The sequence below is a fragment of the Myripristis murdjan genome, chromosome 4 (assembly GCF_902150065.1).
Source record: "Myripristis murdjan chromosome 4, fMyrMur1.1, whole genome shotgun sequence".
Classification (NCBI taxonomy): Eukaryota; Metazoa; Chordata; class Actinopteri; order Holocentriformes; family Holocentridae; genus Myripristis; species Myripristis murdjan.
In genome coordinates, this window is record NC_043983.1 from 9,450,878 (window position 1) to 9,474,197 (window position 23,320).

Below are 23,320 nucleotides of genomic sequence, written 5' to 3' on the forward strand. Positions count from 1 at the left end.
GTAAAAATGTAATTTCATTTCATTATTGCACTGAACTACGATCATGAATGCTAGGCCGTATGTTCCTTAGTGTCACAGTTTCTTTTAACACAGTTCATCATTCATAGTAAGCTCATGCTGTACATTAATAACACTGGATGAATGAATTGCTTTGAGGAAACTAAACAAATGGCTTCAACAAGAAATAGAACGTGTTTAATCCTAACAGGTATTAAACCGTAAAATACAGAAGCAGTCCACATAATTACATCACTATAAAAATATTCATATATAATATTAAAAACTACAATGCACACAGTATTTGTTGTGTTTATCTGTATTTAATGAACAACATGGCTGGGTGCTGATAGACAGGGACACAAGACAAGATTCTAAACCTCACGAGGCTCTCTGATCAGTGGACTCTTCAGGTTAACTAGGTCAGCACACTACCGCACACGTTGTTCCCGAACCACTTTTTTTTTTTTTTTTTTTTTTTTTAGTATCCATCTTTAATTTACTTTCGTCGGCAGGACAGAGCTAGCTAGCTAAAAACCTATGTGTGTCTGTGGCTAAAAACAAACCAGCACGCCAAAACGGAAATGGATTGCATCGATGGGAGGAGTGTAGGATGTAGAGCGGAAACGGCTCATAAACTTGTCTATACACACTATGCGATAGGTGGCAGTATAGCTTAGTTGTTGACTTTGGACAATATGTCTTCATACCCTAAAATTAAGCTTGAATTTTCCATTGTTGCATTCTAATAATGGCAACTGATTAACAGTGTTTGAGGTATGTGACTTCCCCAAACAATGAGGTCAAAGTCCACTAACAGAACTGTGTTCTGTGGTAGAGCGTTACAACATCAAAAGTCACACAAGATTGAGAAACAGTTCTCATTCAACGGAGCTGAGCTACAAAAACTCTTGTTTGCAAAATGGATTTGGTGTCCTCTGTCTTTGGATCCATTGCTCACTGGGTGGACATCCAGAGTCTGCTCCTCTTCACTGTGCTCTTCCTCCTCATAGCAGATTATCTCAAGACCCGTCGGCCCAGCAGCTTCCCTCCTGGACCCTGGGCATTGCCGTTTGTGGGGAACATATTTACTGTGGACTTCAACAGGGCCCACGAGACTCTGACTCAGGTACAACATCACAGGCTGGATGTAAAGTTATCAAATTGTGTCACAGCTGTTGATTGTTGATTGATTGATGTGACACATGATTTTGTTAATTAACCATCCAATCCCTCTTATATATGTTAACATAGATCTATCTTAGACAGATAATGCATCTTAGACCACCTCTTGATAATCCTTTTCTTTTTCCTGGCTGTGCCATGTATACCTTAAGCTACTTTAACCATGAACTTTTGTTTCCTCTCCATTCACATGCCCATATCTCAACAGGTGAGACTCATGCTGTTGCTCTTGTCTCAAACCTCTTTACAGTTGGCAGAGACATATGGAGACGTGTACAGCCTGAGAATGGGACAGACATGGATGATGGTGTTGAATGGTTTCCAGATCGTGAAGGAGGCTCTGGTAACACAAGGAGACAGCCTGGCAGACCGCCCAATGCTTCCTCTTCAGGCAGATATTTCCCACAACCTGGGTGAGACAGGCTTATCATTTTGCAGCTGTTGTGGTCGATTAACACTGAATATACAATTTATAGGAAAACTGAGGAGTGAATATATGTTACTCTGCCTGTCTCCCAGCCAACATGACAGATTTTGGTTGTTTCATTTTCAAGAATTCTGTAAACCCTCCATGTAATCTTTATTGACTTGGTACTTGGAAGCATTGAGAAGTGGAAAAATGACAAAAGACACAATAGGCTATGAGGAACAGGCCAGCTTTTCTCTAACTTTTGGGAAATGTCTTTATTTATGTCTTAGGTAAGTTTCAAGATAAGTTTTCAAGTAAGTTTCAATAACAGCTCAAAATGTAGTCTTTATCATATTGAATGTATGTAGCAGTCATTTACACTGAATGTACTAAATGTCAGATGTCTTTCTCACACAATTTTTCTGACTCTTTGATGCAAATCACCACCTCAGTCATTTCAAAGCTTAAACTTTTCTCAAAATTCAAAACTTGTCTTTTAATCGACTCCATAAGAACAACATTTTGATCCCCACTAGCAAACTTCATAAGTTAAATTATATGAAAGGATAAAAGATTCTTTTATATTATTGTTTTCTGTCTGAACACAGCTGAATCATGAAGGCAATAGACTATCTGCAGAGACAGAATACAGATAAATGGCCAATCATCAGATGCATTACTAAAGGTATTTGCCATCACAATAATTTAAATATATCAATGAAAATATTAACCCACATGGTATATGGCAAAAAAAAAATAATAAAATAAAATAAAATAAAAAAATAAAAACTGGTATGATAATTTACTTATAGTTATAATTAAAATGTTATACAAACTGCAGCAGTAATGAACAGCATAGACACCAATAAAGGCAAACCATCATGATTATGTCAAAAAATGCAAATGTTCGCCCTGCTGCCAGATGGCTTTGTCAATTTTGAAGATAATCACACCAAAATGGGTTCAATTTGTAAAGTAGTCAATTTTATGCGTATTTTATGTATGGTGAAATTCAGAATGGGTACTTTACTGTGGAAATTTGGAAGCAAAAACCCAAACTGTATGAATGTGCAGCTTAAGAGATTTGGTAAAAAGTTCATGAAAATGTTGATGTTTTGACAAATAAATGCATTTCTGGTGCAATGGTCATTGTATTTTAGGTTAATACTGACCAAATAACAAACAATAAATGAATATAAGATACAAATGTAAGCTACAATGGTCTAATATTGAGGAATTTCAATATTCGCAAGTGGTGAAATAGCCCCATGTTTGGGATAACAAAAAAAAAAAAAATGAAGAACTTGCATAAGAAAAAATGTTTTATATCCCAAGAAAGAGCAAACTTTGAACTTTAAATTAAAACAGAGATCAGATTTTTTTAAGACATTCCCACATGCAGTTATGGGCCAATGAAAATGTGACATGAAAACTTTTTTTTGGGATTTGGAGAAGCTGCGATCCAGAAAGCATATATCTGACTAACTATTAATGCTTTGAACAGTCTATGTATGTATCTCAAAGCTCTGAAAACATCAAGAAGCTGAGCATATACAAAGTTGTTTTCTGAAGGCCCAAACATGGTCAACCACAAAACCTTTGTAATTTGTTTTCCATTTTTGAGCTGCTGGTATGCCTACCAGTTATGATGTATGACAGATGTTTTATGTATATTCTGTATATTCTGAGAGAGTAGGTAGAGATGTATTATTGTACCAAATTTCAGTTTCCTATGTGATGTAATTCCTGAGATATTGACACCTGAAAATGGAAGAAAAATAAGGACGTACCAAAATCGCACCAAAATCGACACATCGCCCCCTCACTAAATTGGCCATATCTCAAAAAATATCCAGCCGAGCAAACTACAATTTTACAGTGTGCCGACTGGATAAATAGGGAACAACTGTTGAATTTTTTAGAAGTTTTTGAGACCCAAGTGCGTTTGGTGAAATGACATGGAATGACCCCATATCCCATTCCTGCACATTATTATGCAGACTTTCCTTCATAACTTTATTTCTGCCTAAAACCAGCATCCACTAAAGGATGTGTATTCATTAAACTTATCCTATATCCTCCCCATACTGAAGCTCTTTTTGTACATTTGACAAGTTTGTTCAATCCCTGTATGTTTCCCATCAGGTTTAGGTTTGAGTAATGGACATTTATGGAAGCAACAAAGGCGCTTTGCACTTTCGACCCTCAAATACTTTGGAGTTGGCAGCAAATCCCTGGAACGTGCCATTCTGGATGAATTTACATATTCTGGTAAAAACATCACTGATCGGAAAGGTAAATAAAGGGGAAAAACAGTGACACATTTAATAATTAACAGATACACCATTTACATAAAATTGTTTGTTTTACCTGTCCAGGCAAACCCTTTAATCCCCACGTAATCATCAACAATGCTGTGTCCAACATCATCTGCTCCCTTGTTTTTGGTCATCGCTTTGAGTATGAGGACGAGAGGTTCATAAATTTCATCAACAAGTTTGACAGCGCTTTCCAGATCATTGGCTCCATCTGGGCAATGGTAAATTATATATATATATATATATATATATATATAGATAGATAGATAGATAGATAGATAGATAGATAGATATATCTATCTATATCTACATATAGATATAGATATGTGTGTGTGTGTGTGTGTGTGTGTGTGTGTATAGCTATATATATATATAGATAGATATATATATATAGCTCAAGATCACTGATATTGTTGTTTGATAAAAAAAAAGATGCCTGATGTGAGAGAGATGATGTAAAACAAAAATCATTATCAATACTCTATTAAGTTTAAGTAGTTTGATAAAATAATTGAGAAACACTTTGATCCTTTTTTTCTGAAATTTCTTATCATCATGTTATTAACACTCAACTTTGCAGCTCTACAATGCCTTCCCCTTGCTGATCAATCAATCAATCAATCTTTATTTGTAGAGCACTTTTCATACATGACATGTAGCACAAAGTGCTTTACATGTTAAAAACACCCCCCACCCCCCTCCCCACCCCACCCTCTAAACCCCCACCCCACGATTCTCTCTTATATACACACATAGATACACACACACACACACACACTCGCACACACACAGACACACACACACACACATATAATGTTTGTTTGGCTGAGTACAGAGGAACCAGGTCAGGAAGCGCTGCCATCTGCGCTGGGGGCTGCCCACGGCCCAGGCCAGAATGCCGCAGCTCAGGGGCCCACCAAACTACAGGTAGGCAGGGGACCCATGGCACTGCAGCGGGGCACCGCCACAGAGCCACAGAGCCCCCACCCACCCCAGCCGGTGTGCCCCACGAGAAGAGACATCCCAGCCCCAGCCGAGAACAGCCCCCAGCGCAGAGGGCCCCCACTGAGGAAACACTGGATATATGGGATAAAAGTATGAAAACATATAAAATAAGAATATAAAAAAGTATATAGAGAAATAAAAACATATAAAGTAAAAATATATAAGAACATCAATAAAAGCTAAAATAAGCATGTATAAACATATAAGAACATTTAAGTAGGAGCCAAAACAAAAGGTATAGGGTATAAAAAAGCATTAAATAAATAAAAGTCAGGTTAAAAGAAAGAGCATATTAAGAGCATGGGTTAAAAGCCAAATTAAAGAGGTGGGTCTTGAGCCTATTTTTAAAAATATCAACGTTCTCTGCGGCCCTCAGGTCCTCCGGCAGGCTGTTCCACAATCGGGGGCCATAAAACTGGAAAGATGCCTCACCGTGTGTTCGTGTTTTAACTCTGGGAATACATAACAGGCCGGTGTCGGAGGACCTGAGGGTCCGCGAGGGTTCATAAGGTAAAAGCAATTCAGAAAGATAAGAAGGCCCAAGACCCCTAAGACATTTAAAAACTATTAAGAGAACCTTAAAATCGATCCTGAAACATACAGGGAGCCAATGCAGTGATTCTAAAACCGGTGTAATATGCGCCTGCCTTCTGGTCCTCGTCAGCACACGTGCAGCTGAGTTCTGTAGAAGTTGTAAATTTGTGATGTTTCTTTTAGGAAGACCAGAAAGCAGGGCATTGCAATAGTCAATACGACTGGAGATAAAAGCATGCATCAGCATCTCTGTATTTGCCCGAGAGAGAAACGGGCGGACTCTGGCTATGTTCTTTAAATGATAAAATCCTGTTTTTGTAACATTTTTAATGTGTGAAATAAAATTGAGCTCAGAGTCAAAAATGACGCCCAGATTTTTTACGTGATTGGATGGATTTAAAGACAGTGTTTGTAGTTTTGGTAAAAGTTTCACTCTCTGGGCCTCAGGACCGATGATTAAAACTTCAGTTTTGTCCTGGTTGAGCTGGAGGAAATTTTCTGCCATCCAGGATTTGATGTCTAAAATACAGTTAAAAAGGGCATCCAGTGGCCCTGTGTCATCAGGAGACATGGAAATATACAGCTGTGTGTCATCAGCATAGCTGTGGAAATTGATCCCATGTCTCCTGATGACACTGCCAAGTGGGAGCATATATAAATTAAAAAGAATAGGGCCTAAAATTGATCCTTGGGGCACACCACATTTTATCTCATGTATTCTTGAGGAGCACGTATCCAAGCTTACCAGGAATTTTCTTGCTGTGAGATAGGAAGTGAACCACTTAAAAACAGTGCCAGAGAGGCCAACCAGGTGTCTGAGTCTATTTAAAAGAATAGTGTGATCTACTGTATCGAAAGCAGCGCTTAGATCCAGTAGCACAAGGACTGAAAGCTTGTGAGTGTCCAAATTGCACCTGAGGTCATTAACAATTTTTAACAGTGCAGTCTCTGTACTGTGATTCATCCTAAAACCAGACTGAAACTTCTCAAAGATTGAATGATTAATTAAAAAATCATTCAGCTGAATAAAAACAATTTTTTCTAAAATTTTACTTAAAAATGATAAGTTGGATACTGGTCTGTAATTATTAAGAATGCTGGGATCCAAATTGTTCTTCTTCAGAAGAGGCCTCACTACAGCTGTTTTAAAAGCTGCAGGGAAGACGCCTGTCTGAAGAGAACAATTGACAATGTTTAAAAGCTCAACTTCAAAGAATCCATAAAATGTTTTAAAAAGTGATGTTGGGATCGGGTCTAAAAGGCAGGTTGTTGGTTTGACTTGGGAACTTACTCTACCAAGCATGTCAGCATCAACCAGGACAAAACTGTCCAGTGTTTCCTCGGGGTAAAACAGACATTCAACTGAATTAAAATTAGTATTTTGGTTACCTAAAATTGTGGATCTGATTAAATCAATTTTACCTCTGAAGTGGTCCGCAAAGTCCTCACAAAGAGAGTTTGTTGGAGTGTGATGGAACTTGCTGGAATCGGGGTTGATTAAACGGTCGATGGTGTCAAAGAGGATTTTGGGATTGTTATTGTGAAATGCGATTATTCTGCTAAAATGGTTATTTCTTGCTTCTTTCAGAGCTCTGTTATATATTTTTAATTGCTCACGGTACATCTGGTAGTTAACTGTCAATTTGTTCTTCCTCCATTTTCTCTCTGCCACCCTGCAATTTCTCTTCAGTTTTTTGATTTCTTCATTTCTCCACGGCGTTGTATGTTTAATTGGGACTTTCTTTAAAACCGGTGGAGCAACAATGTCAATGGCTGTCTTTAATTTACTGTTAAAATCATCAACAATAAAATCACATGGTGCAGGTAAAAAAACTGGAGGATGTTTATCTAAAATGTCAATAAAATTTGCAGCCACTTCAGAGGTAATATAGCGCTTCCTGACAGTTCTCACTGTGGTCTCCTGCTGAATAAAACCGGTGATATTAAAAAACACGCAGTAATGGTCGGACACAGCCAAGTCAACAACAGAGGACACACCAGCTGAAAGGCCATGGGTAATGACCAGATCCAGGGTGTGTCCCCTGTTGTGAGTCGGCTGTGTGACGTGTTGTGTAAAATCCATACAGCTGAGGAGGTTTAAAAACTCTTTTGACATGCGGTCTGATGGATTGTCTATGTGTAGATTAAAATCACCGGATATAATAATAAAATTGTAAGTGGCATGGATTATTGATAAAAATTCCGAAAAATCACTAATAAAAGCAGCCTCATGTTTTGGTGGTCTGTAAATTGTGATGCAAAGAATGGAGGGGCTGCTAAAAACAATGCAAGCATGGTGCTCAAAGGTGGTGTACTGATCAAATGAGATATTTTGTGGTCTAAGTGAATTGTTGATTATTGCTGCAGTACCACCACCCTTCCTGCCACTTCTTACAGAGAATGTGAAGTTAAAATTAGGTGGGGAGGCCTCAGTGAGAACAACTGGCGCGTCTGTACCCAGCCATGTTTCAGTTAAAAATAAACAATCAATTTTATTGTCTAAAACTAAGTCATTAATAATAAAAGACTTGTTAAAAAGGGAGCGAACATTAAAAAGTGCCATGTTGATGGTGACAGGTGACTTATGTAAAGAGGTGGATTGCTGGTGTTTTGGGAGAGGTCTTAGGTTATGGGAGTTCACAGAGTGAGCATGGTGGTGTCTGGTGTGTTGACGTAGTGTTATGATAACGGGAATAGGTGAAATGTTGGTGTGAAGTGGTCCATGTCCGGTGTTGTGTGTCAGATGGGTAGTGGTGGAACATGATGAGACGTTTGCCGGGACCACATCATACTGTCCAGCAGTTTTTTAGTGAAGTGAAGGACATGATACGATCAGAGATTAAAGAACACAGAAAGAACTGGAACCCTGCAGAGCCGAGAGACTACATTGACTGCTACCTGACGGAGATTCAAATGGTGAGTGACAGCAGAAAGCCTCAGTTACTGTCTCAATGTGAAATTAAATTCTCTATGCAGCATGTCTAAAAATGAATTGGAATTGCTTGTGATGCATTGGTTTTGATGGTAAGATGTACATAAGTACAATACACAATCCACTACCAAAATGTGATGCTGACATGGCATTTTTGTTTGGGCAGCATTCCCAGTTAGATGGTGATCAAAGTGCAAAGCTCAAATGTGCATTTTGGGGGGCCTGTTTCATATTTAATTTGTCTGGCAAGATCTTCTGCCCACCAGCTTTTACTTTGGTCTAAAGAACTATAATACTACTAAATGTTTAAAAAGTTTTCAAGTAATGATCAAGAGGTTTTTCACACTAATTTTTACTGCCTTGGCTTGACTATATATTTGGGGCAGTATTGAGATGTAATTATTTTTCCAGTATTTTATGATGATGTATAAAATTTGTATGTATTCGCAGAGAAAGGGAGATGCTGAGTCCACTTTCGATGAGGAGAACCTGGTGATGGGTGCCTTGGATCTGTTTACTGCTGGCTCCGAAACCACATCCACGACCCTCCGCTGGGCCTTCCTCTACATGGCAAAGTACCCCGAGATTCAGGGTGGGAAGACTGAACAGGATTGTTTGGCCTTACCTGATGTCATGCATAGCAAACTTGTCTTTGTTAATTTAACTCTGATTATGTAAAAACTAAACAATTTTGCAGTGTTTAAATTCATGTTCAAGTTCACATTCAAATTTATTTATAACCCAATATCACTTTTTACTCTCTCAAAAGGCTTTGCATGCACACGCAAACAGGGTGACACCCCCTGACTTATCCTCATAGTGGGAAAGAAAAAACTCCCAGAAAAAAAAACAAAAAACAGCTGAACCAATAAAAATGGAAGAAATCTTGAGGACATCAGAAAGAGGAGACCCCATTCCTGGGTAGTGTGCAACAGATGTCAACCCAGTGAGCAAATTTACAAAATTCCAGTTATAAAACAAATGCAAGTGAGCACAATAGCAGGCAATATGACAACAGAGGCAGGAAGCGGCCTCGGCTGAGACAGCAGAGACAGCGTGTCAAAAAGGAATCTTGGGTGATGTTTATCAAGGTTAATGATTTTTGAGTAATAAGCAGTTTTGGCTGTGTAAAGCATGCGTTTATAATCTACCAGACTATAATGGCAGGCAAGACGGAAGACCTCAAATTTCGTGGCGTATTGTGCAGGATACAATTCACACTGTCTGTCAAGTCATTCAAAGACTCTTGTTGATCAGTGAAAGAGGTGTGGGCAGCAGGAAGCAGGTCAGAGAGCGCAGCAGTAGTTCAAGTGCATGAATTTGACGAGAGTTAGTAACCGAGGACGGGACGACTGTCAGGAACAGGAACATCAGAAGAGAACTTGTCTAGAAATTGGCTTTACAGCCCAGGGGGGCGATAGCACACTACTGTGAGGAAAGATGAAGTAATTCAGGATTGCGTCATAGCGAGTGAATCAAAGGAAGTAAAGGTAGGTAAGTTGAGGGTATTAGGACAAAATTCAGTTTTATAGATTGGTGCCACACCCAGCTTTTTTTTGTTGCCCTAGCAGTGTAGGAAAAGGAATAGCTGGGGGGTGAAGCTTGATTTAAAGGGAGAAAAACGTCAGGCTTTAACCACGTTTCACACAAACCAGTCATGTCAAGGCAGAGATCACTGATCACGTTGCTGACCAGTAATGCGTTATGGGAGAGTGACCTGATGTTAATAAAACCTTTTAGGGGTACCGGCCTTATGATCAGCTGAATTGGAACTAAGCTGTGACACGCTCTGATTTGTCTGCCTCTAGAACAACGTGAGCTATGTGGCCGTGAAAGTACGTTGATGGGAAAAGCCAAATTGCTGCTGTCAGAAGAGCGATTATAATCCAAATTATGTTGTGCTTCTAATGTATAGGGAGGGCTAGCAGGATCAATGAGGGAAATAGTCTCTGCTGGATTTACTATTCTGAATGCCTAGTCATATTAACTTTAGGGTGGAGAGTCAGAGTCAGCCTCTAAACCCTCTAAAGGCTTTTCCATAGTAGGGTCTCTAATCCCCTGCAGCATGGCCTCCTCTAGAGGTGTGTGTCAGCCCCGACTCAAACATCTATCTATGTTGCCTGATAAAATAGCAGCACAGTGCCCAGTAGGGTGCAGGCCATCTGTCTTTAACAACCCAGGTCAGGCCCAAAAGGAATTACCTGCCAGAGAGAATCCCTCATCTGCAGAGCTGCGCCAGCTAGTGATTGAGTGATACTAGTCGACTCTATCTGTACTGGATTTAAAGTTCTCACTGGAGCCACAAAACACCAGGAAACAAGGGTTACAATCAGTCGTCCAGTTTATTTTAAGCTGTAAATGTTGTCATGATGGTTGCCTTGATGGTTGCCATGGTTCTAAACAAAGGGAAACAAATCATAATATTTCACCCAAACAAATAATAAATTCAATCTTTAAATCATTTTAAATATTTGCACATTGCAGTACCATAATTATTTCAAATAATGAATGGCCGAACATGTACTCCATCATAATAATCACAACAATTTAAATCAAATTATCTATTCACCTTCATGTTAATACTTAGATACCTCACAATGGCAATAAATTAAAAGGAAAGTAATACTTACATTGAAGGTTTGTCAAAAGACACATGGCAAACACCTGCAAACACTCCATCAGCAAACAAAGAAAAGAGGGAGGTCCCTCTCCAGGCCTCTATTTATAAGGTAGGAGGTACTCCCAACAATACACCACTTGGTGCTCCCTTGTGGAGATAAAGGGAAATAAGGCTATAGTTTCTAACAATATCTTTCATCATTACCCCTGACTGGGAGGGGCAAGAGACAACTAATCAATGCTGAAACATCTTTCTAGCGAAGTCACATGTCCTGGCTGCATTACTCTTAGTGACCTCAGATTACCTCATCCTAGTATTGTTGGTGCCAATGTGTAAAACTGTGCTATCATAAATAGTTTGTTTGGAGTGAGCCTGAGTAATTATTCCTATTAGCCAGCACCCTAATGTTAGCCTCTGTGTCAGTTCTGGCCATGGGGAAACAGATGACAGTTGCTGGTGTTGGTAACGTGATCTGAGTCCCCTATAACTAGGGTTAGGGTGCGGGGCTTGGGGCAGTTGGAAGAGGCAGAGGGCCCAGGCTGGTCAGTGGGAAAAGTGCAGAAAAACATGTCTTATCTGTTCTTGTTCTGTTTGATAGAAAAGGTCCAGGCAGAGATAGACAGAGTGATTGGACACTCCAGACAGCCATCCATGATGGACCGTGCTAATCTTCCGTATACTGACGCTGTCATCCATGAGATCCAGAGGATGGGCAACATAGTTCCCCTTGCCGTGCCTCATAGCACCAACAGGGACATCCAGTTGGGAGACTACACCGTCCCAAAGGTCACTACTCAAGCAGTGTTCTATAGACATACGCATGATTAAGGATTAGCATACCACACTTCATATACTATTTTGTATTTGAATCAATGTTGATTGCAATCTGATCATCAGGGTGTTGTAATAATTCCCAATCTGACATCGGTGCTGTTCGACAAGAGGGAATGGGAGACACCGTACACCTTTAACCCAGGACACTTTCTAAATGAGGAGGGCAAGTTTGTGAAGCGAGCTGCTTTCATCCCTTTCTCTGCTGGTGAGGAACAACAAAATGATTCACTCATTCATTAATTTTATTTATTCTTAAGGTATTGCAGTGGGCACAGTGGTGATGCCAGCAGTTTGCCAGATTTTGTTGTCACAGCAGTTGTCATAATAACCATTTCTACATCCTGTAAACACCTGATGAGAATTACAACCACAGTTTCATCATTGGTCAGTGTGATGGTGTGAAAGAACCATTTGATTTATTTCTCATTTCAACAAGAGAGAATGTTTTTCTTTCACAGGTAAACGAGTGTGTCTGGGGGAGAACCTGGCCAGGATGGAGATTTTCCTCTTCTTCACCTCCTTCATGCAGCGGTTCACCTTCTCCATGCCTGCTGGCACGAAGCCTGTACTTGACTACTGCTTTGGGATCACTCTGGCACCAGCTCCCTATGAAATCTGTGCCACCCCGCGTCGAGAGTAGTGGAAAAGGAATCCAAGAAGCAACAACCATAAAGATTTTTGTTGGGTTTTAGAGAACTTTTCCATGGTTCTATCATCATGTTTAGGGTTAAACTGATAAAGTGGGCTGGTGTTGGCTTTTTAATGTGAGATCAGATATTAGGCATGTGGTCAATTGCTCACCACAGCTATAAGAAACTGGCTCTTATATCTGTAATTTCTTTTTGCACATTTAATCTTTTGTTTATTTTCTCAGTAATTTTTTTGTAAATAGTTTCTTTATGTAACAGCCCCTAAGTCCCTGACTTAAAGATGTTACTCTGTCAATGGAGAATGTTAACATCATATGATGGTATATATGCTGCATTGGAGGCTTTTCTACCTTGACACTTCAGAGAAAAAAAAAATTGGCAGGAAAATGGAAAATTGATCATGACTGAATTCAGACAGAGGAGAGACCTTGCATCATTCTTTATTATAATCTTTAGAAATATTCGTGTTGTCATCTTTTAAATGTTTCAGATTACAGCTGAATGTGATATATTAGCAAAATCACAATATGGCCAAGAGCAGAACTCATATCACAGAGCTGTATGTTTTAGATAATGGTCAAATGTGTGACAAAATTTGCAATTTGAAGTGAATAGTTATGCCTAAAATAAGGAATCTATTAAGAAAAAGTACTTCCAATGCTTTATATTCCTTTAGCTTTACAAATTTGAATATTTGGTCAATACTCTTAGGTCAGCTTATGATATTAGAAAGTGAATAATATTTACAGACCATTTAACATTTTGGCCTATATACCTGAAACACATACTTTGTAATGCAGCATATAGAGGCAGGAAATAGTATAGGGTAGTTTTCAGGCCTCTGGGTTTGTTAGTTGCTTATATTGACAAGTATCGAGTGGCTTGTCATATCACAAAACATGAATGAATGAATGAATTCTCAAAGATTTTGGTCCTTTATAGCAACATTACAGAAATAAGCTACAGGAATTCAGTGATTGGTGATGACTGTGGCTACTATTAATGTAACTTAATGCTATTAATTATCAGACAGACTGACAGACTACAGTAAAATGCACACTATGCGATAGGTGGCAGTATAGCTTAGTTGTTTGATATGTCAGGACATGATGGACAGTTGCATTTTGGAATAACCACGCACTCAGTTCGGTTGTTTTCTTTGCTGTTGACTCAAAATTGAACCTTTGTTAACAGATGACTTTGGACAGTATGTCCTCATACCCTACAATTAAGCTTGAATTTTCCATTGTTGCTTTCTAATAATGGCAACTGATTAACAGTGTTTGAGGTATGTGATTTCCATGAATAAAGAGGTCAAAGTCCAGTAAATGATACACCAACAGACGTGTGATCTGTGGTAGAGCGTTACAACATCAAAAGTCACACAAGATTGAGAAACAGTTCTCATTCAACGGAGCCAGACTACAAAAACTCTTGTTTGCAAAATGGATTTGGTGTCCTCTGTCTTTGGATCCATTGCTCACTGGGTGGACATCCAGAGTCTGCTCCTCTTCACTGTGCTCTTCCTCCTCATAGCAGATTATCTCAAGACCCGTCGGCCCAGCAGCTTCCCTCCTGGACCCTGGGCATTGCCGTTTGTGGGGAACATATTTACTGTGGACTTCAACAGGGCCCACGAGTCTCTGACTCAGGTACAACATCACAGGCTGGATGTAAAGTTATCAAATTGTGTCACAGCTGTTGATTGTTGATTGATTGATGTGACACATGATTTTAATTAACCATCCGATCCCTCTTATATATGTTAACATAGATCTATCTTAGACAGATAATGCATCTTAGACCCCCTCTTGATGATCTTTTTCTTTTCCCTGGCTGTACCATGTATACCTGAAGCTACTTTTACCATGCACTTTTGTTTCCTCTCCATTCACATGCCCACATCGTGAGACTCAAGCTGTTGCTCTTTTTTCAAACCTCTTTACAGTTAGCAGAGACATATGGAGACGTGTACAGCCTGAGAATGGGACAGACATGGATGGTGGTGTTGAATGGTTTCCAGATGCTGAAGGAGGCTCTGGTAACGCAGGGAGACAGCCTGGCAGACCGCCCAATACTTCCTCTTCAGGTGGATATTTCCCACCACCTGGGTGAGACAGGCTTATCTTGTACATCAACAGAATATTTTTGCAACAGCTGCAGGTAATAGCACTGAATATAAAATTCATAGAAAGCACTGAGAAAATGTTACACTGTGCCGTCTTCTACTCAGCATGACAGTTAGTGTCTTCCCATTTTCATTTGAGCCTGTTGTTTAATATATTTATGTCATCATTAAGCTAAGCCCACTTTTGTTTTGAAATTTTCACCACCACCTTAAAACATAGAGTAACCATGTTCACTGAATGCACTAAATTTGTTTTTGAACAATATTTTTTAATAATTCTGAGTATTCTGTCCTGGAGACTAGGGCATTTTAAACCCCCTGTATCAAATGGAAGATATAGTAGAGACAGGCGAACTCTGGGACATTTCTTGTTCCATATAAATTTTGTGATAAGTGATGTAATTCTTTTAAATATTCCCTCAGGTGGTGCCAAAGGGATATTTTGAAATAAATAAATGAATTTAGGTAATACGTTCATCTTTAATATGTTTATTCTCCCTATCAAAGATATAGGCAAAGACATCCATCTTTCTATAGACTTAGATATTGACTCCATTATATGATTATAATTTATTAATGTTATATTTTCTAATTGAGGTGTTATTTTGATGCCCAAATAAGTGAAACATGTAGAAAGTTTAAAGGTGGATATACATTTTCTGGGATCTTTCTTCTCATTTCCATTGAGCATCATAAGTGATGATTTTGAGGCATTCATTTTGTAACCAGACATTTTACCGAACTGGTCAATCAGATTTAGTAAAGCAGGTATGGAGGTGTCTAAATTTTTTAAGAATAAAATAATATCATTCGTGAAGAGCTATTCTATGATCCACGTTACCAATTTTAATCCCCTGTATTTGCTTATGTGCTCTCACTGCTATTGCTAGTGTTTCTATAGCCAGAATTAACAAAAAAGGTGACAAAGGTGACCCTTGGGGACAGCCTCTTGTGATACTGAAGGGTTCAGATACCACCCCATTTGTTAGCACCTCAGCTGTAAGATTAACATGTAACAGCTTAATCTAATTTTGAAAAGTGCTTCCAAAACCGAAATGTGCAAGGATGTCAAAAAGATAGGTCCACTCAACCCTATCAAAGGCTTTCTCCGTGTCAAGCGAGAGAAAAGCCGTATTATTTAGTCCCTTTTGGTTATATAAAATATTGAGAACCTGTCTAACATTATGAAACCCTTGCCTACCTTTTATGAACCCGTTTTGATCATTTCTCACTATACCTGAAAGTACACCCTCTAGTCTCTTTGCTATAATTTTACTGAGTTTTTTGTATCTGTATTAATCAGACTTATAGGACGCATGTTTTCACATTTTGTATTAGTTTTACCTGATTTTGGAAGCAGGATAATCAAAACCCCTCTCACTTAAGCAAACAAATGACCATTAGTGTAGGATTCAATGTACATCTGATAGAGGGGGGATATCAGTTTATCTTTAAAATATCTGTAAAAGTCAGTTTGGAGGCCATCCAGCCCTGCCATTTTCCCAGCCTTCAAGGCACCTATAGCCTCTGATATCTCAGTTTATTTGTTTATCCAAATTTTTCTTACTTTCCACCGATATTTTCGGGATATTAAGTTTGTCTAAGAATTCAGTTTGGACACCAATGTCCATTGCACTATATTCAGATCTGTACAGGTTTTCATAGAACGCTTAAAATTTTTTTATTAATTTCCATCTGTCTTTGTCCTCAATTTTAGTAATTGCCCTTTCTGTCTGCTGTCTACCAGGCTTTTCTCCTTGGTCATAGCATTTTTGTCTAAGCCTCATTAAGTTTGCAGCAGCCTTATCGGATGTTATATCGTTGTATTGGGTTCTAAGGAATAGTAATTGTTTTAAAATATGTTTATTTTGCCCTTCCTGAAAGCTCTTGTTTTCAAGCGCTTTAATTTTAGATTCCAAATCTCTGATTTTTTCCTGTTTTTCTCTTGTTTTCCTACTCGTATAGCTTATAATTTAGCCTCTAATAAATGCCTTGAAGGCTTCGCATCTAATAGTAGCAGATGTCTGGGTTAGGGTTATTTGTGGTTAGTTAAATTATCAATTTGTTGGCCTATAAAATGTAGAAACTTTGAATCCTACAATGTCCACTTAGGGGGCTGACATGTAAAATTAGGTTCCACAAAGATCATAGATACAGCAGCATGATCTGATATAACTATGCTGTTGTAATAGCAGTCTTTAATGTTAGGGAGAAGTTCTGCTGACACCAAAAAGTAGTCTATTCTAGAATAATTTTTGTATGTACTGTATTAGAGTAACATGAAAAATCTTTCTTTGATGGGTTCAGGTATCTCCATATATCCATTAAGTTCTTTTTTTTTTTCTTTATAAAGTGATGCAATGCATTTCTAGACCTTATGTGACTGTTGTCTATTCCAGGAGGTCTGTCTTTAGTTGGATCTAGGACACATTTAAAGTCTGCAATTATATGCTTGCCTGGCAATGTCGAAATTCTTAAAAAATAAATTATTGTAGAAGTTAACATCATCATTGTTAGGCCCACATATATTAATTAAATTAAATTGTGTAGAAAGAAGACAACCCTGTATGATTAAAAATCTACTGCTGGGATCTTTATTTATGCTTTCAGTCTGTAGTGGAATAGACTTGTGTATTAATGTCATTATACCTCTAGAATTAGTTGAGTATGAAGCTGAAAATACCTGTCCTGGCCACCTTTGTTTTATTTTATCAATCCCACTATTCAACAGGTGTGTTTCCTGTAAAACACTATTTTAGCTTACAGCTGTTTTATCCTATTCATAATCTGCTTTACTTTAATGAGTTTATGTAAGCCTCTACAGTTCCATGAAATGCATTCAACTAAAGAGTCCGCCATTAGCCTATTCTTTATATGTAATCTTTATAATTACTATATTATTCCCCTTTTTTGTAATATTTTTAATGATACTTTGTGCCTTGAACCTGTTGTAGAGAATGAGATGAAAAACCTTACATTCAGTAAATAAAGTGGGTATCCTAATAAGCAGAGAGAGATTTCCCAAAACCAACCATGAACATGCCCGATTTGAACATCTTTAATCCTTCTCAACAAACTTCCTCCTAATACTTGGAGGAAGTGATTAATGAGCAGCCATTCTTCTGTATAATCTTCCAATCTCCTGCTCCTATTGCTGAATGAATTGAACATAATCCCCATCTTTACCAAATGTAATAGATTAGTGTTCTATATGGTATGAAAATTGTGTATTTTTATGTTAACAATTTTAGTCTTAAACACACACTTTTTCCTTATTACAACATGCCTTATACAACAAAATCGTTATGAGAGGCATACCAGTTTCAAGGCTCTCAGTGAAAATAACTTTCAATGTCCAAACTTTAAGTAATACCTTAGTAACATTAGGGGCTCTAGTTTCGCAGACCGGGCGAGGCGGGGGCGCTTCGCCAACTGGGTGTGGCCAGGTGGATTTTGCAAGTTTGGCACACCGGAGTGGGTTGGAGTGCGTGGAGTGGGTTTGACACAGCCGACACAGTCTTTGTTGTCTGTGGACGGTCGCTGACAGATCCGGGAGAAATCCTACATTGCTGCCTTTATATATCACCTCTTTTTTCGCTCTCGTGGCTCTCAGGATTTTCTCTCTGTCTTTGTAGTTCAGGCATTTCATAATGAAGGCTTTCGGAGCAGAGTTGGATCTCTGGTTTGTTTTGTGTGTTTGTTATGCGTATTGTGTACGCACAAAAACGTGGCGTACGTCCTTTTCCACGGCAACGTTCAGGGGCCTCATTTAATACGGTGATCACCCGTCCCGCGTAGCGCGTGCGCGTACAGCGTTTGAAGCCCATTTCACGCGTCCCGCAAATTGAGACCGTGTCCTGCATAATCAATGCTTGCTCTCAAAAAAAAAAAAAAAAAAAAAAAAACGTAATTTGGGGGGGAGACAAGGGGGACATGTCCCCTCCACTTTTTCAAATGGCAGTTTTGGTCCTCAAGCAGTTCAATTTTTTTTAATTTTTAATTTTTATTTTTTATAAATCACATCCTATGCGTGGAAAGTGGTGTACGCCAATTTCAGGCCCCTTTTTGTGCATACGCAGTGTTTATAAATGAGGCCCCATGTGTCTGCATTTGTAGGCTATCCTATTGTCAATTCTGCTACAGTGATTGGTATAGGAAAATCAGTGAATGCTAATGGCTTTTACCAAGATTCACATCATCTATGTACTTAATTTACTGAAAGAAATTAAAGTCCCTAATATTTTATATGTTTAATGTATAGGGATTGTTAACACAACTGACATTTTTCATGTTAATGGTTTACCACGGCCTTTTCATTTTATTTATCTCTAATTTTCTTTTATCTTTTTAAGACAATTTGACCAATGACCTGAATAGCCACATAGGCTTTGAGTGGGCAGGACTTAGCACAAAGTGGGCCATACTTCCCACTCATCCATGTATCATGAAACCTGGTGAGGAGGTTGGTCAAGGCAGCACTGACCAACTTTCCTTTGTTGCTTGGCCAAAAGAGGTCTGTCCGATGAGAACAACACTGCTGAAAGTGGGTGTGATTTAGCATAAATATAGGTAAAAGCTGAGACCTTGACCTTTTTCTCCCTTGATATTTCCCCACAGGTGTAATTATCAGTAATGGGCATTTATGGAAGCAACAAAGGCGCTTTGCACTTTCGACTCTCAAATACTTTGGAGTTGGCAAGAATTCGCTGGAACATGCCATTCTGGATGAATTTACATATTCTGCTAAAGACGTTACTGTCCATAAAGGTAACCAGTGAAAAAAGTAACACGATTTTTATGAAGAGGTACATCATTCACATGTAATTGTGTCTGTTTACTTGTCCAGGCAAACGCTTTAATCCCCACTTAATCATCAACAAAACTGTGTCCAACATCATCTGCTCCCTTGTTTTTGGTCATCGCTTTGAGTATGAGGATGAGTGGTTCATAGAACTCATTAAGAGATTTGACAGCGCTCTTCAGATTGAAGCTTCTATTTGGGCACAGGCAAGTAAAACACACTTTACTCAGCTCAAGATGACTGGACAGTATTGCACATTTGGAAAATGTGCAAGATGCATGAGAGATGATTTATACATGGATAGACCAACACCACCGTTAGTCAGTGACTGTTAAGCAGGTTACCACAAATAAATGAGAAACTTTTTGATCCTTTTTTTTGCTGAAATTTCTCATCATCATGTTTTTAATACCTAATTTTGCAGCTCTACAACTCCTTCCCTTTGCTGATGAGACGTTTGCCAGGGCCACATCAGACAGTCCAGCAGTTTTGGAGTGAAGTGAAGGACATGATACGATCAGAGATTAAAGAACACAAAAAGGACTGGAACCCTGCAGAGCCGAGAGACTACATCGACTGCTACCTGACAGAGATTCAAATGGTGAGTGACAGCAGAAAGCCTCAGTTACTGTCTGAATGTGAAATTAAACTTGACATCATGCATCATTCAGGTTTCTTGTGATGCGCTGCCTTTGATGAAATTTCAGAGTGAAACAGTTGTCTCTCTTAGCTTCATCCAGTAGGTGGTGATAAAAGTGCAAATCTCAAATGTGCAGTTTTGCAGTGCCCTGTGTCTAAAGGCCCTTCTCACTATCAGCAATTTTTGTATTAAAATATGAAAATGTTTATAAAAAAAAAAAAAAAAAAAAAATCAGACTTGAGAGTATATCCACTTGAATACAGAACAGTATAATGCTGTTCCAAATCTGTTATACTAATAGTAAATATTTTCTATGCATTCTCAGAGAAAGGGAGATGCCGAGTCCACTTTTGATGAGGAGAACCTGGTGATTTGTGTCATGGATCTGTTTGCTGCTGGCTCTGAAACCACATCCACCACCCTGCGCTGGGCTTTCCTCTACATGGCAAAGTACCCTGAGATTCAGGGTGGGAAGACTGAACAGGCCTGTTTGATGGCATGCATAGCAAACTTGTCTTTGTTAATTTGGGCAGTCACCCTACAACCATATCAGTTCTATGTGCAGACAAGCAATGCTCCTGTCAACACTAATAAGTAAATGTAACTCAAAAGTCACAACGTCAATTTTGTTGTGCAAATGTCCTGAAACACTCTGGCATCGTTTAGTAATTGCTTCAGAAATTCTGCAGCACTGTGACAGGATAAAATCTATTTTCAGTTCTGCAAGTGACGTGTACATTAACTAAACAAACTCACTTTGTGCAGCAAAATGTATCTTTCAAAAAACAACTTGAATGCTGCAAATCAAAAGTTAATCCAACAAAACACGGTTCATACAGTCCTAGAAAGTTGTTCTACAAGTCTGTGTTATGTACCCTGAAATCTTCTTGATGAAACATGTCGTATCTGTTCTTGTTCTGTTTGATAGAAAAGGTCCAGGCAGAGATAGACAGAGTGATTGGACAGTCCAGACAGCCATCCATGATGGACCGTGCTAATCTTCCTTATACTGACGCTGTCATCCATGAGATCCAGAGGATTGGCAACATAGTTCCCCTCAGCCTGCCTCACAGCACCAACAGGGACATCCAGCTGGGAGACTACACCGTCCCAAAGGTCACTATTCAGGCAGTGTACTTTATGCATGATTAAGGAATAACATACCACACTTCATATGCCATTTTGTATTGTAATCAGTGTTGATTGCAATCTGATCATCAGGGTGTTGTCATAATTCCCAATCTGACCTCGGTGCTGTTTGACAAGAGGGAATGGGAGACACCATACACCTTTAACCCAGGACACTTTCTAAATGAGGAGGGCAAGTTTGTGAAGCGAGCTGCTTTCATCCCTTTCTCTGCTGGTGAGGAGCAACAAATAAACAAAATTAAAATGTGCAGTATCCCATAGGCATTCGGTTTACTTCTTCCAAAGAGTGAGAATGTATTTCTTTCACAGGTAAACGAGTGTGTCTGGGGGAGAACCTGGCCAGGATGGAGATTTTCCTCTTCTTCACCTCCTTCATGCAGCAGTTCACCTTCTCCATGCCTGCTGGCACGAAGCCTGTACTTGATTTTCGCTATGGACTTACTCTGGCACCAGCTCCCTATGAAATCTCTGCCACCCTGCGTTGAGAGAAGTGGAAAAGCCCTCCAAGAACCAACAACTTTTGTTACTGTCAACACTCATGACTATCATTGTGCCTATGGTTACATTGCTATACTGAGCCAATATTAGCCTTTTAAGTTAAGATCAGATATCAGCCATGTCATGGGATCCATTTTTCACATCACAGATACATAAAAATGAGCTGTTAATTATTCAGAGAAATGTTCTTTGTCTATTCTTTCATGTAATTGCTCATCTAATTGCTCTCTGTAATTTGATAAAGGAGTCTGGAGGACAGGTTGACAATGGCACTAAGCAATTGACACAAAGCTTTCAAGAATCCAGCAGTGAATTGGTAATCTGTGCAGCCGCAAAACATGCTGAGGAAGTCTCTAGAAGCTAGGTTTAATGGTATAAATGGGCAGCTTTAGAAAATCTGTCCACAACAGGAAGAATTACAACGTTTCCCTTAGAAGGAAGTAACCCAGTGAAATCAAAGGCAATGTTGGGTAATGGGGAATAGTCTGCAGCTCTCCTTCAACAGATGAAAAGATTTATTTTGTTTGCATACTTTGGATGCAGCAGCATAAAACATCTTTATATCAATGACCATGAGATGAAATGTGAGGGTCCTACTACCTCCAGGATGACAGGTGAGTTTGGAGGCACACGCTCACTGCAGGACACAGGATCATCCAGGTTCAGGGACAAAGATAAAATCATCAGGACAAGATGACGGGCTGGGGTGTTGGTAAAATGCTTCTTTGGTCTACCTGGCTGGACTCTGGGAGGACAGGCTAAGGAAAACATTCTTCACTTTCAGAGCCAAACTTATGGAACAGGGATAGAAACCCGGATAAGAATACTATAATGCTGAATGAGTAAAAGCTAGGGCCCATCTGGCTTGTCTTGAATCATTTGGATGACTGAATGTATACTAACGGAAAAGAAATCAATAACACTAAGCCTATGCTCTTTGGGGAGGTTATTGATATTGCCATTAAAACAACATATTTATGTGGCCTTCCTCAGATCCCCCTATTAAATGAAAACACTGCAGTATTTGTATTTGTAGCTGAATGGGACCAATGGTGCTGCACAGTCCACCCACTGTAACTCTAATGCTCTATGTACATCTAATGTATCTAATGTTGTGTCAACATTCATTTAATCTGTTGCACACTATTGCAGTCATACAATGCAGCTTAAGTGAATAGAAAGTTTCCCCTACCATGCAATTACTAAGTATTGAAAACAGATTCATATGATTTATATGATTTTTACTCCAGTCAGTAAAGGTTGCACCCTCAAGAGGTTTGTATTAAATTCATTTAATTTCGAATGCTATGATGATGACGACAGCAACAGCAATATTCATCAATTTGTTTACACATGAATTACTAACTGCTTTGACTATGAGGTGTATAGTTCCAGCAGTATGAGGTTCACATGGAGCCTCTCAACTGGTTAAGCAGTGTAAGTTATGCTTACTGTTGCTCTGCTCTGCCCGCCCCTTGTTTGACTTGTCAAGATAACGGCAGTGCCATAGTTCAGATTTTGGAGAAGCTGTAATAGGCTAATGACTGGTAGGCTTCTGCATGGTACAGCTATTGTGCCGTGTTTCAAAGTGGGAAGGATGAGTGTGTTTTCACTGTCCAC

General features: G+C 39.0%; 2 protein-coding genes and 1 long non-coding RNA gene across 3 annotated transcripts; 2 read left to right on the top strand and 1 right to left on the bottom strand.

The window, feature by feature from the left end:
* Positions 1 to 919: 919 nt before the first annotated feature.
* LOC115357478 (cytochrome P450 2J2-like) lies at positions 920 to 12,474 on the top strand. The gene is made up of 10 exons (XM_030048945.1): positions 920 to 1,126; positions 1,433 to 1,595; positions 3,737 to 3,886; positions 3,970 to 4,130; positions 4,490 to 4,506; positions 8,205 to 8,364; positions 8,831 to 8,972; positions 11,599 to 11,786; positions 11,898 to 12,039; positions 12,293 to 12,474. Exons 1-10 carry the CDS (start codon positions 920 to 922, stop codon positions 12,472 to 12,474), a joined length of 1,512 nt encoding a protein of 503 aa, XP_029904805.1.
* Positions 5,247 to 20,668, bottom strand: LOC115357479 (uncharacterized). Its single transcript, XR_003928116.1, has 3 exons — positions 20,659 to 20,668; positions 9,232 to 9,240; positions 5,247 to 5,596 (listed from the first exon to the last, which is right to left on the bottom strand). It is a non-coding gene; the product is annotated as an uncharacterized LOC115357479 (long non-coding RNA).
* Positions 13,930 to 21,687, top strand: LOC115357477 (cytochrome P450 2J2-like). The gene is made up of 9 exons (XM_030048944.1): positions 13,930 to 14,136; positions 14,433 to 14,595; positions 19,230 to 19,379; positions 19,459 to 19,619; positions 19,838 to 20,014; positions 20,379 to 20,520; positions 20,982 to 21,169; positions 21,275 to 21,416; positions 21,512 to 21,687. Exons 1-9 carry the CDS (start codon positions 13,930 to 13,932, stop codon positions 21,685 to 21,687), a joined length of 1,506 nt encoding a protein of 501 aa, XP_029904804.1.
* Positions 21,688 to 23,320: the final 1,633 nt, after the last annotated feature.